General features: G+C 38.5%; 1 protein-coding gene across 2 annotated transcripts; it reads right to left on the reverse strand.

Moving 5' to 3' along the window:
- Positions 1-1096: 1096 nt before the first annotated feature.
- Positions 1097-15810, reverse strand: b3galt5l.L (beta-1,3-galactosyltransferase 5-like L homeolog). 2 transcript variants are annotated; one of them, XM_041581537.1, is made up of 3 exons: positions 15652-15810; positions 12303-12350; positions 1097-4498 (listed from the first exon to the last, which is right to left on the reverse strand). In XM_041581537.1, exons 2-3 carry the CDS (start codon positions 12312-12314, stop codon positions 3515-3517), a joined length of 996 nt encoding a protein of 331 aa, XP_041437471.1. In that variant the 5' UTR covers positions 12315-12350; positions 15652-15810; the 3' UTR covers positions 1097-3514. The 2 variants fall into 2 exon arrangements, with proteins under 2 accessions (XP_041437471.1, XP_018100914.1); XM_018245425.2 differs by lacking the exon at positions 12303-12350.
- Between the last annotated feature and the right edge of the window lie 288 nt (positions 15811-16098).

Here is a 16098-nt window from a genome sequence, read left to right on the forward strand (position 1 = left end):
TCGGCCAGATGTCAATTGGACGGGACAAAAAATCCTGTCGGCCGCATCTGTCCACCCAGTTACCCATCATTAGGATTCGATCATTGGGGCCTAGGGCCACGATCGGATCAGCCCGACATTGCCCACCTCAAGGTGGGCATATCGGGGAGAGATCCGCTCGTTTGGCGACATCGCCAAATGAGCGGATCTCTCTGTGTATGGCCACCTTTACTTAAAAGAGATCTCTTTCCTGCATAATGATATAAAATGCCCTTCCCCATGTACAAATTAATGAACATTTTCGTTGGTTTTAAAGTTATGTGTAAATGCAATTGTAATTGCTATTGAAAGCAGCTTTTGTTTCTCTGCTCTCTGGTTCTGACTCCCAAAACAATGTATTTTTTTTGTTTAATGTTTTTTTTCAATACATAGTTTTGTTTTCATTGTTCCATTATCTGCCACTTGCCATTCATTTTCAGCCAGTTGAACAGCAGGTGGTGCTGTTGTTTCAGATTCATTATATCAGCGCATTATACAGCATTGTTAGCACTGCTACTCTCTGCTTTTGCAAAAAAAAAACAAAGTTTCTGAAACAATGAATCGATAACATCCGGAACATGTTAAACGTAAAGAATTCTTTAATTACATAGTTACATAATTAAACTGACTTAAAAAAAAAACAAAGTCCAACAGTTCAACCCCTCCAAATAAAACCCAGCATCCATTTATACACACATTGACACTGACCCCTCCATACACTCACAAACTATAAATACCAATCTATACTAATTGTAGATTTTAGGAAAAAAAACAATCTTGACAATCTACCCTCATAATCTATATTGTCCATCCCCCTAACCAGTTTAGTTGCACTTAGTATACTCCAGATAAGGCCTCACCAGGGATCTATAAAGAGGCAGAATTATGTTTTCATCCCTTGAGTTAATGCCCTTTTTTATACAAGACAGAACTTTATTTGCTTTAGTAGCCACAGAATGACACTGCCCAGAATTAGACAACTTGTTATCTACAAAAATGCCCAGATCCTTCTCAATTAAGGAAACCCCCAACACACTGCCATTTAGGGGTAATTTACTATCATTCAGTTTTTTCCACAAATCTCTCTAAAAAATTGTGGTTTTCTCATCATTTTGAAAAGTTCTAAAAATTCAAGATTTATTAAGTGTTAAAACCAGGAAAACCACTAAGACTAAACTTCTCCAGGTAAAAGTTGTCGAGGTCCTTATAGAAGTCACTGGGAGCTGCGCTGATCTTTTTGGATCGCTCTAGACCAATTTTGGAGCTTTCCGTATTTTTTTGCCTAGGAATTGGCCGAAAAACTCACATTTTTAGAGGTTTTTGAGGTATTCAGATTTTTTTAGACGAGAGCTCAGCATAATTTCCTGTTTGTACTTTTTTTATTTGGATTTTTTATAAATCTCATGACATTATTAGTTATAGAGTTGTGAGTATAGTTGTGGTTTCAAAAACCTATCATACCACAAAAATGAGATTGCATGCAAATGCAGAATAATTATCATTGGACCTCATTTTCCAATTTGTTTCCCAATTTCCAATGTAGTCAAATCACTCTGCAAAGTGGCAGTATTGTGCAAATAGTTCTGCAAAATTTAGTATCATGTGTGTTTTCAATGTCCAGTTCCTTAATAAACAAGTTGAAAAGCAAAGGACCAAGGACAGATCCCTGCGGTACTCCACTAACAACAGTTTTAGAAAATTCCAATTAGAAAATCCTCCACTTACCACCACCTTTTGTAATCTATCCTTCAGCCAGTTCTCTATCCATGTAAAAGTATGTTCCAGGCCAATATTCGTTAATTTAACCAGTAACCTTCTGTGTGGTACTGTATCAAATGCTTTAGCAAAGTCTACGTAGATCACATCCACTGCCGTTTCAGACTCAAGGTTCCTGCTCACCTTCTCATAAAAGGCAATTAAATAAGTAAATGAAATTGGCAAGTTCTGTTATGCATAAAACCATGCTGGCACAAACTCAGTCAAGTATTTTATCCCTTAATAGCCATTCCAAAAGCTTTCCTACCACTGATGTCAGACTAACTGGCCTATCATTTTGAGGCTGAGAACGGGATCCCTTTTTGAATAGCGACACTACGTTAGCAATTAACCAATCTCTTGGCAACATGCCAGACCTTAATGAATCCTGAAAAATTAAGTAAAGTGGAATATACTAACATGTATAATTATCAAGCAACATTTTAAAGACATTCTATTTTCCTTCTATGTTTAACCCTGTGAAAAGCCTTCCACCAGTTGATATGTTTTGCAGAGATGCCCTTATACTGGCAAAGTTTGCACATCTAAAGTTTAGTGTTTTAGTTTCTCCCTTATTGTGTTGTTTCTGCAACATAATTTCAAGGTATGGCATGTTCTGATCACTATTCCCTAAATGCTCACCCACACAAATGCTATCAATGAATTCAGTATTATTAGTTATAACAAGGTCCAAAAGAGAGTTATTCCTAGTAGGTTTTTGAACGAACTGAAATAGCCAGCCAATCTCTGGATAATTGAAGTCACCCATAGTAACAACTTGAACCAGCGGTATCTGTAAGAGTAGCTGGGCTTCATACTCAACACTTATACGAGGTGGTTTATAACATACACCAATGACCAAACACACTTCTCTACCCTTTTTAATCCCTCTGTCGCTCCTAAAAAGGGTGTAAACTTTTAAAATCACAGCCTAGTCATATGTTTCGTCCCACCAGGTCTCGGTGACACCAATTAGAACATAATTATATTATATTAATCTGACACTGCAAATAACAAACCATTGAACATGTTTCAGATATCTTGGATGTGGGCCCCTCTGGGTTCCCTTGGGCAGCTTTGGGTCTAGACTTGCCCATGCCAAAGTGGATGTTTTTGTGCTTCACAAGCCATGTATTTGGTTTTATTTATTTACCGGTAAACCCACTGCAATACCAAACTATACAAAATGTATTTTCATAAATTCCTTTAGGTCTAACACCGTCTAAGCCATATCCGAGGACTTTACTTATCTATCCACTTATGAGAATAAATTAATTTAGTAAAAAAAATAAAAAGTATAAAAATTCCATATTACTAGTATAATTATGATTTCATTTAATTATGAGTTCTTGAGAACTTCTGAAGACCATTAGACACTGACTTGGGACTTGAGACAATTCCTCCTATTCCTTGGTCCATTTCAGAAATACCCTTGGTTTACTGTAATTATTGCAAGTTGTAAGCCCATTCCAACATTTGGAATACTGAAAAAAGGAATTTAAGAAGTGTAAAACTAAACAAATAATTTGGTTGCATTGTGTATGTAATCTACTGATGGTACTGATCCATCTCTTTCAACCCCACGTGGGTTAAGCGTAGGTAAACATAGCAAAAATGTCCTGCTGTTTGGATTGCAACAACCAAATCCAAGAAGACTTTTCTGAGGACATCAACAGTGATGCCATGGTGAGCACAGCCTCTATAGGATACTCTTCCAAGGCACAGCCATGTTATTAGTATACTAGCTAGTCATGTGGTTAAGTTCTAGTTTGCATTTTTCAGCTCTTGACCGTTGAAGTAAATTCCAGTATACAATGTTCTCATTTGGTTTGACTCCATGGGATGTGACAAGTTTACTGTATCTGCAAGCGGAGAATGTCTGTTTCTCCGGGAAAAATGTTTGCTCCGTATGAAGTTCCTTTAAATGAATGTCCAATATGGCAAGACATAACCCTAAATAGACATCCTCCAGTTTGAAAAACGGCACTGTCATGGAGATGTTGTAAATCTTTTGGGCGACGTCTATAGAAAAGACATATCCAGTCCCTGAACAAAATGGCGGGTACTTGACTCCTGGGTATTCTCTTTCACTGGCGTACCACTTGCTAAAGATATTGCGTATGGGGTACTCATTCAGTTTGAGAAAGCCAGTAAAGAAGTTAGACGACTGATTTTTCTTCTCCAGCAGCTGGACCAGGTAGAATGTGTTAATAAACATGTCCGAGTCGGTCTTCATGACAAATTTGGTCTCAGGACAGTGCTCGGAAATCCAATCAATCCCCATGATGGTTTTCAAGGTCAAGTTGTAATAGGCGTCTATGAAAGGTCTCTGAATAATGTCATTGTAAGTGCTGCTTTCATTAACAAGTTCTGCTTCTGATTTTAGGTCCTGGTATGTGCTTATCCCCAAAAGAAAGTAGGAAGAAACAAGCTTGCCAGCTATGCGTCTTCTCCTCCCCCATGTTTCACGTATTGCCATTCTGGCTTCCTTTTCATCATGGGTGCAGGTTATTAGAAGTACCAAATACGGACGGGTCTTTTTGCAGTTCACCTTTGGCAGCAGAGTAAATGTTTTATTTACATCCTCAAAGTCGATGAAATAATAAGTGTTTGTCTTGGGGCAAATACGACAGTAATTCAGGATATTCAGCTCCATGACCAATGCCCAAACCCCAAAAACAGAAAACATCACCGTTATAGCAAAAAACAGCTTCTTCCTCGCCATCTGAAATATAAAACAAAACAAAATGATAATATTGCTGTGCTGGAATGACCAGGGGATATGAAAGACCTAGGTGCTACTGCCTAACTAAGACCATCCCTCCAAGAAATGCAGCAAAAGATAGGGGGCAACTGGAGGGCATCTTCAGTTCATTTCTGGGTGGCTTTTGGCAGATAAGAAATAGCAAAACATTAAGTGTAAAATTCTTTATTGGATTCCCTTTTCACAGCTCCAAAATATCTCCTACTCATTGTACAGGATCATTTTCTAAAGGAGAGTCTTCTCTTCTCTCAGTGCCACTTCTGCGCTCTTTGTTTTTTATCTGGCCCCTTCCCTCCTACTGCTCATTCTCGTACCCCCTTTTTCTGCTTTCCCCTTTATCTGATCTTACAGTAAAGTTTTGTCCCATTATTTTCACCTTTACTTTGGATTTCTCCTTCCACCACCTTTTGTTTATGTTTTCAGCCCTCTTTATTTGCACACTCCTTGTTCCCTTTCTATCTACTATTATCCCATTTTCTCATGTGCTTAGAGATAGAGCAGGAGTGTCCAAAAGGTAGACCGGGATCTACCAGTAGACCATTAGCTGGTGATCATTATGTCTCAAGACACTGTCAACAAACACCTTCTCTAAACCACCCTCCTATTTAATGCATGGAACATCTTCTATGAAACAGAATGCTATTATGGATGTAGATCATAATGGGGCAACATCACTACAAGTATCTACTGTATCATGTGAGTACTACTATTACTACAATTTGTTAACTGTGTGTCACAAAATCTGCAGTGTTGACAGTCTACATGGCTCAGGGAAACATGATGGTTCCCCACCCTATGTACTAAAAACAGTACTGGAGACTATAGGGGTCATTTTACAACCAAACAGTTGTGATTGTTCAAAATGTCTGCAGTCTTTGCACAAAAATGTCATTCAGTAAAGGTACTTGAGTCTACACTGAGCACCCATTAATTTGTTTGGGAGAAGCTGTCTCACAAGTGCAGAGAAATAGCACACCATCACTGGCCAGCCACACACACACTTACCCTAATCCTCTCTACCGTCTCGCTCAATTGGAGTGCTACAATCTCTTATATAGTAGAGCCTGACTAACCCTATCTGATGTTACAAGGGGCAGGGCGGGTGCAGATATATAAAAGAATGCAACTACAAGGTTTATTTGGGGAAGTTTAGCAGGAGGGGTCCACAATGGTTTTTCTTTAGTATCCTGGTGGGCCGGTCTGACCCTGATAGTAAACAGACTATAGAACAATATGGCACTAGAATGAGACAGGACTGAGGGGAAACAGGCATGATACACGGGGCGGCACATTTATCAAGGGTCCAATTTCGAATTTGTGTGAGTTTCTTTTTAAACTCACTTTAATTCAATTGAATACGAAATTCAACTGGGGGAAATTTATTAAAAAAAAACGAATTTGTAATGTGTAATTTTACCAATCCAAAAACTGGAATCGAAATTTGATTCAAATTATACAAAACTTGATTTGATTTTTCTTTCCAAAAAAAACTTGAAGGTCAAGTAGGCTACATGCATCTCCAAATTGATCCCTGGACCTCTCCATTGACTTGGATTAGGCAGGTTTTAGGTGGTGAATAGTCGAATTTAAATTCTTAAAGGTCCAGAGTATGATGAATCGCGAAAATCAAATTTGAATTATTTTAAAAAAAACTCAAATCAAGTTTGGATAATTCCCTAGACACATTTGACAGTTTTGACCATAAATAAATCTGAACATTTGAGTTCAGATTTTCAATTTGACCCTTAATAAATCTGCACCATAGAAACCAAGAAACCACATGTGATCCAAAACTGGGTAATACACAGAAAGTGATGTAAAAGGAAACATTGACACCAGAGTTTCCTTTGTATGGGTGGAAGTCGGCCACAAAATGAATGTACTGCACCATCAGCAGCTACATAACTCTTACCAAACAATTAACATACTGATTAAGAAATATGATTGTTATGATTAGTGGCCAGACAATTTTCAGTGTATCAAATCAAATTTATTGCATACATCTGTGTGTCCATATGCAATAAATGTGATTTGATACACTGAAAATTGAAGTGCGGCTCTATGCGGAAATGTATATGTAAAATTTGATCCAGCACCCACAAAAATTCCAAAAATCCGGATCAGATTGCGTCTGCCTACAAGGTATTATATATATATATATATATATATATATATATATATATATATATATATATATATATATATATATATATATATATATATATATATATATATATATATATACACACAAACCCGTGTTGACCAATCCTAGAACTTCAAATGCAAACAGAGCAAGACATCGAAGAGGACAAGGAGCTGTATACTGTGCAGAAAAAAAACAACATCCAGAATGGAACATAAAGTGAAGTAATAAATAGGAGACATGGTAGATGTAGACGTAGATAGCGTAAACCGGAGCAACAGTGACTTGTACCGCTAGAGGACGGCACATGCAGACAAACAAATACTTCTCCAGCGACCTTCAGCTTAATTACATTCGGACACTGCTAAAACCCAGTCATTTTAATTGCACATACAAAGGCAAAACTTACTGACTTCAGTTTCAGGTATTCACAAGGAAAGTCTTTCAGCAGATACCTGCAAACCGTTGGACTGTTCACAGTGACTGGCGACTCTCAAAAAAGCAAAAGGTCACTGCTGTCATATGAACAGATCACAAGTGATGATAATGATCTATTTCAAGGATTTGGGTGTCCACTAAATGAATGCAAAAATGGAGTTTTGTTCAAACGATCTCTACACGTATAAATGCTCACTCTCCTATTAAGGCCACACCAGCCAGGCCAAACTTATACTCATGCAATAATGTAGGATAGGAAGGAGCCGACGATCCGCGGGCTTGCTGCAAATTCCTTTATTAACACAACATGTTTTGGATCATCATGGATCCTTTTTCAAGTGACTTGAAAAAGGATCCATGATGATCTGAAACATGTTGTGTTAATGAAGGAATTTGCAGCAAGCCCGCGGATCGTCGGCTCCTTCCTATCCTACATTATTGCATGAGTCCACTAAATGAATGTCACTTAAAGAACAAGAGAAGGCTTGGTGCACTTAAGGGTACCAAATGTTGGGCACCCCAAGTGATTGTATTTACTTACCTGAAACCCCGGGCAGATGCTCCTATCAGCAGAAAAATGCACCGGGCCGGGGTTATTTCAACGAGCACCACAGAACAATCTTCTTCTGGCTTCTTCTTTCTTCAAATTTCCCAGGGGAAACGCATGCGCAGCTGAACGAAATAGCCAACTTTTTAGTTAAAGTTCGGCTATTCGTTCTACTGCACATGCGCAGCCGCCCAAAGGAAGGAGGAAGACGGAACAGAAGTGCTCCGTGGTGCTCACTTGTATAACCCCGGGCCGGTGCAGTTTTCTGCTGATAGGAGCACCTGCCGGGGGTTTTGGGTAAGTAACTACAATCAATTGGGGGGTGCCTAACATTTGGCACCCCCAAGTGCAGGAAGCCTTTCCTTCTCTTTAAAGGGAGATCCAATTGTGCCCCAATGCACAAAGAAATACCAGCACCTCTTAAAGCAGAGTTAAAAGAGGAGTTCTATAAAAAAATAAATCAACAAAAAGTATAGGAAGTATATGCTCATTGTATTACATAATATCCAACTTATAGCAACAAATTGAGTAATAAAGTAGCACACGGACAGTGCTAACTCAGTGCTTTAACCCTGACATAACTGAATTACATTAAAATATAACATTTATTATAACTACATATATACTAAAAAACTGCATGGAAAGTGGTCTGTATGTATTTAACCGCTTCAATTTGGAGTGTGCTCAGTAAGTTTTGAGAGGCCCCCTCCCTTCCATTCTTTCCCATTTGGCAAAACCTGCCTGTCTACAATGAGAATGGGTAGGAGCTGGTCTCACCACTGACCACCTATGCCACCCTACGCGTTTCGCTATGTTATCGGCTTCATCAGGGGCATAAGTAGTGCGCTAGTTTCTTTAAAGGAGAAGGAAAGGTTAAAACTAAGTAAGCCTTATCAGAAAGGTCCATCTAAATACACCAGTAAACCCCCAAAGTAATGCTGCTCTGAGTCCCCTGTCAAAAGAAAAAACACATTTCTTTCCTTCTAGTGTGTACACATGGGCTTCTGTATCAGACTTGCCTTCAGCTTAAACCTCATTGCCCTGGGCAAGAGCATGCTCAGTTTGCTCCACCCCCCCCCCTTCTCTGCTGTAATCTGAGCCCAGAGCAAGGAGAGACTCAGGCAGGAAGTGATGTCACACCACATTAATACTGCAGCTCCTATTCTAAACAAACAGAGAGTTTCTAGAGCTTTTCACTCAGGTATGGTAAAACATTCTACAGAATAAATATATCATTCTAGCTTGCACTATTGCAGCTAATCTATTGGTAATAAAATGCCTCCGTAGCTTTCCTTCTCCTTTAACCATTAAATATTCAACAACGTTTCTGGCACGGTACTTCCAACATCATCTACGTCACTTCCGGTTATGCGATATGCATGGAAATGCATCATCTAGAACTAGATGTTCTAAAATTCTCCAATGAAATTCTCTCCAAGTTTTTCCCACATAGATCATACTGCAGACACATATCATTATATAGATCACACGTGGTTTTACAATTCATTTAATTTTTGCAATTTGTATTTAACATTGTCCCTTCTCCTTGTTATCACTTATGTTTTTTAAGATTTTAAGCAATCTCCACACTTATAGCATCCCGTTTTATTATCAGAAGTAAGCTACGTACTGTGGGTTTTGTGGAACATGTATAGTGACTGTGAGTAAATTAGTGGTTTCATATCAATGATTTTATTAGTTGCTTATCCTGTTGTAAGATATGCCAATGTTTATTCACAATATGTATTATCCTTTTATGCTCTGCACTGTATTCCACAATCAACCTGATCGTTTTAGTGTCGTCTGTGTTCCTATGTAGCGTTCTCTTCCTTGGAACTAATAGGGATTGTCTGTCATCTTCCAAAGCTCTTTTGTAGGCTTTTTTTCAAGGAGTTAACCTCTCTTTCAGTGTCGGACTGGCCCACTAGGATACCAGGAAAACTCCCGGTGGGCCCAGGTCTCAGTGGGCCTCTTACTTCTAACTATTTGGCCTATTTCATGGTCTTCTTCTTCTTTATGGGAACACAGAGGCTTAATAATGGAAGAATAGAGTATAGCATGTAGAGAAAAGAGACTAGGAGAATAAAGAGTTTGAGTGAGGAGAGGATTGTTTGGAAAGTGGGCCCTCAGCCTAAGGTTTTCCGGTGGGCCACTGGTATCCCAGTCCGACACTGCTCTCTTTGATGTGCTCATACAATTTCTTTGCTTAAATTTTAAATTCTTCAAGAGTGCTACATAGTCTCTTAGGTACTGGCTTATTGGAATACCCCTAATAGTATTTTGGGGGTGCACTCTATGGATTCAACCATCTGAACTGGGTTGCTGGAGTTGAAAGGGTCCGTGTGCTACTTTCTTACTCTATTTGTTGCTATAAGTTGTACAAAAAGACCAACAGCATGGATAATCAGCATGGTGGCAGTCAAGAAACTAGAGCAGCTACAAGTATGTGTTGATCATAATGATTTAAATAAGGCATTGCAACAATCATATTATTATCTGCGTACAGGATAAAAGCAGCGGTTATTCTACCACATTGTGTAACCGTTTTAGGTGATACTGGTGGCAATGTTTGCCTTTTGGACTCGCCACTTCTCCTATAGCATTCCAGCATGGAGAACATGAAGCAGCAGAAGACCTGCCAGGTGTGGAGGTTATTGCAGATCATCTAAGTTTATGTTGGTGAGGACACTACAGAAGAAGATTATCATTAGTATTATACATGGGGCATCAACTGCCAACTGAGAGATAATGTGAAAGCCAGCAAAATTCCAACGCTGGCGACATTAAATGCACACCCATTGACTTTAATGCGCGTCAAACTGTTGCCGGTGTCGGAATTGTCTTTTCGCGAATTTTCCGCTTTTACTTGAATTTCACTGGAAATTTGTTGCTGAAACTGGACAAATTCACTCATCACCCAGCGTGGACAACATGAAGCAGCAGAAGACCTGCCAGGTGTGGAAGTTATTTCTGATAATCTAAGTTTATGTTGGTGAGGACACTACAGAAGAAGATTATCATCAGTATTATACATTGGGCATCAACTGCCAACTGAGAAATTATGGTCAAAGACATACAATGTAAGAACCAAGGACAGGTATTGTAGTACAGAAGAATGTTCAGAATTGTATTACCACACCAATGTGATGTACATAAGGAGGCCGACAGACATTGTATGGGTCTGGCAATGCATTATGAATAATGATGAGGGAATTTGTCTCGTTTCGCTTCACCGAAAAATTTATGAAACCACTAAAAAATTTGCAAAATGGTGAAAAATTTGCGTGGTCATTTATAAAGTTCTTACAGCGCATATTTATTCGCAAATGGTTGTATTGGTCATGTTTTTTCCTGTACGCTAAAATGTTGCACTGTCTTTCCGGTTTTTGCTAATTCGCATTGAGAATACATTTTTGCAAATGACGAACCAATATGGAGCAGGCACTCAAAAAGGCAAAACTTCCACCAGGCAAATGTTCTAAAGTGAAGAATTTATTGTGTCAAACAGCCTGATGTGTTTCGTGTTCCAAACACTTAATCATAGGCTAAACTCATAGAGCCATGCCTCAAATATGTGTACAACAGTGACCCAATCAGATAAACACTCCAATTACCAATCCACCCAAAACTGGGTTGGACTTTTATTTGATGCACTTGGGTAAAGTCATTTGGGATTGGGTGGATTGGTAATTGGAGTGTTTATCTGATTGGGTCACTGTTGTACAAATATTTGAGGCATGGCTCTATGAGTTTAGCCTATGATTAAGTGTTTGGAACACAAAACGCATCAGGCTGTTTGACACAATAAATTCTTCACTTTTGAACATTTGCCTGGTGGAAGTTTTGCCTTTTTGAGTGCCTGCTCCATATTGGTTTGTCGGTTTGTCCGCCCCCCTGTGCTGAGGGCTCAGGTCGGTGCACCTGGGCCACTTCCTTGATGTGATGAGTTACCATTATACATACAAGAGACCCGAGAATCACAGAAGCTTTTTCATTTTTGCAAATGACTCGCAAATGGTGTTTGCGTGAGTGCGCCCACTGTGCGAGGTTGATGTGCGAGAAAAATAGCATTTACAGCAACTTAAATTTGCAATTTTCAAAACTGTTTTGCGAATATTTTCTCGACTTCTTTTGTTTCAGGTACTTTTTTGTCCAAATGCATTAAAGTCAATGGGTGTTTTTATTTTTATTTTTTTATGGCGACTTTTTTTTGTCCAGATGCATTAAAGAAGTCATTGAGCATTTTCCTTATGGCGAATATTTCCGTTTCAAATTTTTGCCGCGTTTCCATGGCCGGCGAAAAAATTCACTCCTCACTAATTATGAATCCCTTGGGCAAATGCAAAAACTTAGAACTGCCCATCCAGTTTGGTGATACTCTGCATTTAATGAGTTAATACCATGCAATGCCAGTAGAAAGAGCCTGGCAGCATCATTTTGCTCATCCAGTTGCCAGGAACACTGTCTCCAAAAAAAGCAAATATATTCCTAAAGTATTTATCGCTACTGTGCTACTGTGTACGGCTGTCAGAAATGTGATCAGTATCTACATAGAAAGAAAATATTCAGTATGAAGTCTGACCACAAGCTGGTGGAAAGTATTTTTTAAAAAACCTCTGGAGCCCCAAAATGCTTACCTTATAGCACATAATGCTGCCTCTACAGACATACAACCTGGATGTCACCTACAGAATAAAAAAAGATCAAACATGTGCATTGCAGATTACTCATCAAAAGCACCATTGTCCAAAAGCAGCGTCCCTGTCACCCCATACTATGAAATGTTTTCCTTCCATGCCACAGAAAGCTTACACAAGAAGCTAGAATATACATCTACAACTAATTCAAAACCACACTGAGCAAGGTGAAGTATTACAGTCTGTATAAACAAATAAAGTTTCTAGCTGGATGGCCTGAGGAGACAGAACAAGTTCCAACTGGAGACAACTAGGGGGATAATTGAGGTAGTAGAGTCTCTAGAGACTGTAACATATCTGTCAATAATGACACCCTTACTACCTTCTATACTATGTAGTAACACCATACTTCATCCCTATTGTTAATGTAGGCCAACGGTAAAGCTGAATATAACAAAAATGCATATAGGTAACACCATACAGAAAGCTATAAGAGCTGGCCATATCTTGCACTGGTTTCAATGAGAGACTGCAAGAGGAACTAGAGGGAATGACTAAAGGGACTAAGCTTTGGGGTCGTCACTAATTATCCAGCAGAAAATGAGCTTCCCCTGTAATATAAGCTGATGCTACAGGTTTGCTGATTATTAAATTCTGATGCTAATTGCACTGGTTTCTGTGCTGCCATGTAGTAATTATCTGTATTAATGACTAATCAGCCTTATATTGTGACATTTCTATTCTATGTGTACTGTATATTGTGAGTGGGTCCCTAAGCTCAGTAAGTGACAGCAGCACAGAGCATGTGCAGTGAATCAGCAGAAAAGAGGATGGGGAGCTACTGGGGCATCTTTGGAGACACAGATCTTTACTGCTAAATGGCTGTGGTTGCCTTGGGCTGGTACAGAAGCACAAAACATAATGTAAAACATTTCTGCCTTACTTCTTTTGTTAAGCTTTAGTTCTCCTTTAAACATTATACATGCTTGCTGGGGTTCCTAGCTTGCTAACCAGGTGATGACAGAGAAGAAATTATGGGAATGGGAGAGGGACCTGAATTAACACACAAGTAATTATAAGAATAATAGTTATCCAGATTACTCGCGAACTGGGGTTTTCCGGATAATGGATATTTCTGTAGTTTGGATCTTCATACCTTAAGTCTACTAGACAATCATATAAACATTAAATAAACCCAAAAGACTGGTTTTGCCTCCAATAAGGATTAATTATATCTTAGTTGGGAACAAGTACAAGCTACTGTTTTATTCTTACACAGAAAAAGGAAATTATTTTAAAAAAATAGGATTATTTGGATAACACGAGTCTATGGGAAACGGCCTTTCTGGATCACGGGTTTCCGAATAATGGATCGCAATAGTATTACAACCATTATTTTTTAAAGATAAGAAATTAATATATTATCACTATTATAACAAATAATATAGCTGGCATGTTGGCACACTGATAAGCACTACAGCCCTTGGAACGAGAACGATGAACGAGAACGATGAGTCCTGAGTTTGATTTTGACGTGGACTCAGGATTCTATTACTGAAAGCCACTAATATAATCATAGTAATAACCATCCACCTTAAAGGGATCCTGTCATCAGAAAACATGTTTTTTTCAAAACACATCAGTTAATAGTGCTGCTCCAGCAGAATTCTGCACTGAAATCCATTTCTCAAAAGAGCAAACAGATTTTTTTATATTCAATTTTAAAATCTGACATGGGGCTAGACATTTTGTCAATTTCCCAGCTGCCCCCAGTCATGTGACTTGTGCCTGCACTTTAGGAGAGAAATGCTTTCTGGCAGGCTGCTGTTTTTCCTTCTCAATGTAACTGAATGTGTCTCAGTGTGACCTTGATTTTACTATTGAGTACTGTTCTTAGATCTACCAGGCAGCTGTTATCTTGTGTTAGGGAGCTGCTATCTGGTTACCTTCCCATTGTTCTGTTGTTAGGCTGCTGGGGGGGGAGGGAGGGGGATAACACTCCAACTTGCAGTACAGCAGTAAAGAGTGATTGAAGTTTATCAGAGCACAAGTCACCTGACTTGGGGCAGCTGGGAAATTGACAATATGTCTAGCCCCATGTCAGATTTCAAAATTGAATATAAAAAAATCTGTTTTCTCTTTTGAGAAATGGATTTCAGTGCAGAATTCTGCTGGAGCAGCACTATTAACTGATTCATTTTGAAAATATTTTTTTTCCCATGACAGTATCCCTTTAATGTTTAATTCACTTTGAAGGCTTGCTTACCAGTACAAAGGCATTAATAAAATAATACAAGTATGGGATCCCTTATCTGGAACCCTGTTATCCAGAAAGCTCAAAATTATGGAAAAGCCATCTCCCATATAGTCAATTTTTAGCAAATAATTGCAATTATTGAAAAAACTATTTTCCTTTTTCTCTGTAATAATAAAACAGGCCCTTGTACTTTATGGTAACTAAGTTGCATTAATCCATATTGGTGAAAAAACAATCCTCTTTGCTTTATTTCGGGATTAAGGGGGTTATTTACTAAACTCTGGTCTGGCTTTTTGGGACAAAACTCAAATTAAAGCAAAAAGCCAGAATCTGAAAATCTCAGACCTGCCGAGGTTGTGTATATGTCAATGGGAGAGGTCCTTATCCTATTTAGAAGTTTCTCTGGTCTGCACTGGAATTAACCCAAAAATCCGACCATTTCAGACTTTTCAGGCAAAAATCCAGAAAAAGTCTATCTATTCGGGAAAAAGCCCGAAAAAATTTACCGATTCCGGAAAAAACTCTGAAAAAATTGTGCGATTCAGGTTTTCCCACTCCATTTTATCTTGTTTTTACCAAAACCGATTTAATAGAGCTTTTTAAATAATAAATAAGGTAAAATAAGTTATGGGAGTTTGGTCGTGGTTTTTTTAATTTAAATAATGAGATAAATTCGGATTTTAGTAAATAACCCTGTTTTTGTAGCAGACTTAAGGTACAATGATCCAAACTACAGAAAGACCCCTCAACTGGAAGGACCCAAGCATTCTGAAAAATAGATTCTATATCTGTACCCTGTGTTTACATTTTCAGTGTAAAATATATCCACCCGGCTGTCACCATATTTAGCTCAAATTCCTATTTCTCTCTCTCACTTCCTTTAATACAAATAGCTAAAGCAATTACAATAATTATGTTTTTCTTACCATTATTGTTCTTTAAGTTGCATTCTTAAATCTCTTTGTTGCTGCTATTAATAACAGAAATTGCCCCTGTCGCCCGTTTGCTGAGGAACAACAATCATAGTGAATTCCCTGTGTGGGTTCCCCGAGGGACCAGGGCAATGTTTGTTTGATTTCATTGCATGCCTACCTGTAAATCTCTGTCGGATGCCGTTTCAGATATAATTGACTGTGCCGAGGTGCAGCGGACTTATACGTGGTGCCATATTTGCACTCGTCGTTGTCTTGGAAATCTTGAAGAAAAACAAAAAAGATATTATTTAGGTTTCGTTTCTGTTCGAAGCCACTGTTACTCCCTCCCTACCAGACTGAGAAATGACCTTTTAATGTGACATTACCTTTTCACAACATTTATTTTCCTGTTCTGCTTAAAAATTAACCTTATCAGCTAATCCTTTGTGCCAGTGTGACAAATGGAATGACAAATGGGTCCAGTTTCCATCACCTTTACTCAAACTTATTCTTTGTAGCGAACTGATCCATTTATTTCAAAAGTATCTGAAATAATATTCCAATAAAATCAAACATTTAGGGGCAGATTTATCAAGGGTCGAATTTCGAAGTAATGGGAGTTTTT

This window comes from Xenopus laevis, chromosome 2L (genome assembly GCF_017654675.1).
Source record: "Xenopus laevis strain J_2021 chromosome 2L, Xenopus_laevis_v10.1, whole genome shotgun sequence".
Classification (NCBI taxonomy): Eukaryota; Metazoa; Chordata; class Amphibia; order Anura; family Pipidae; genus Xenopus; species Xenopus laevis.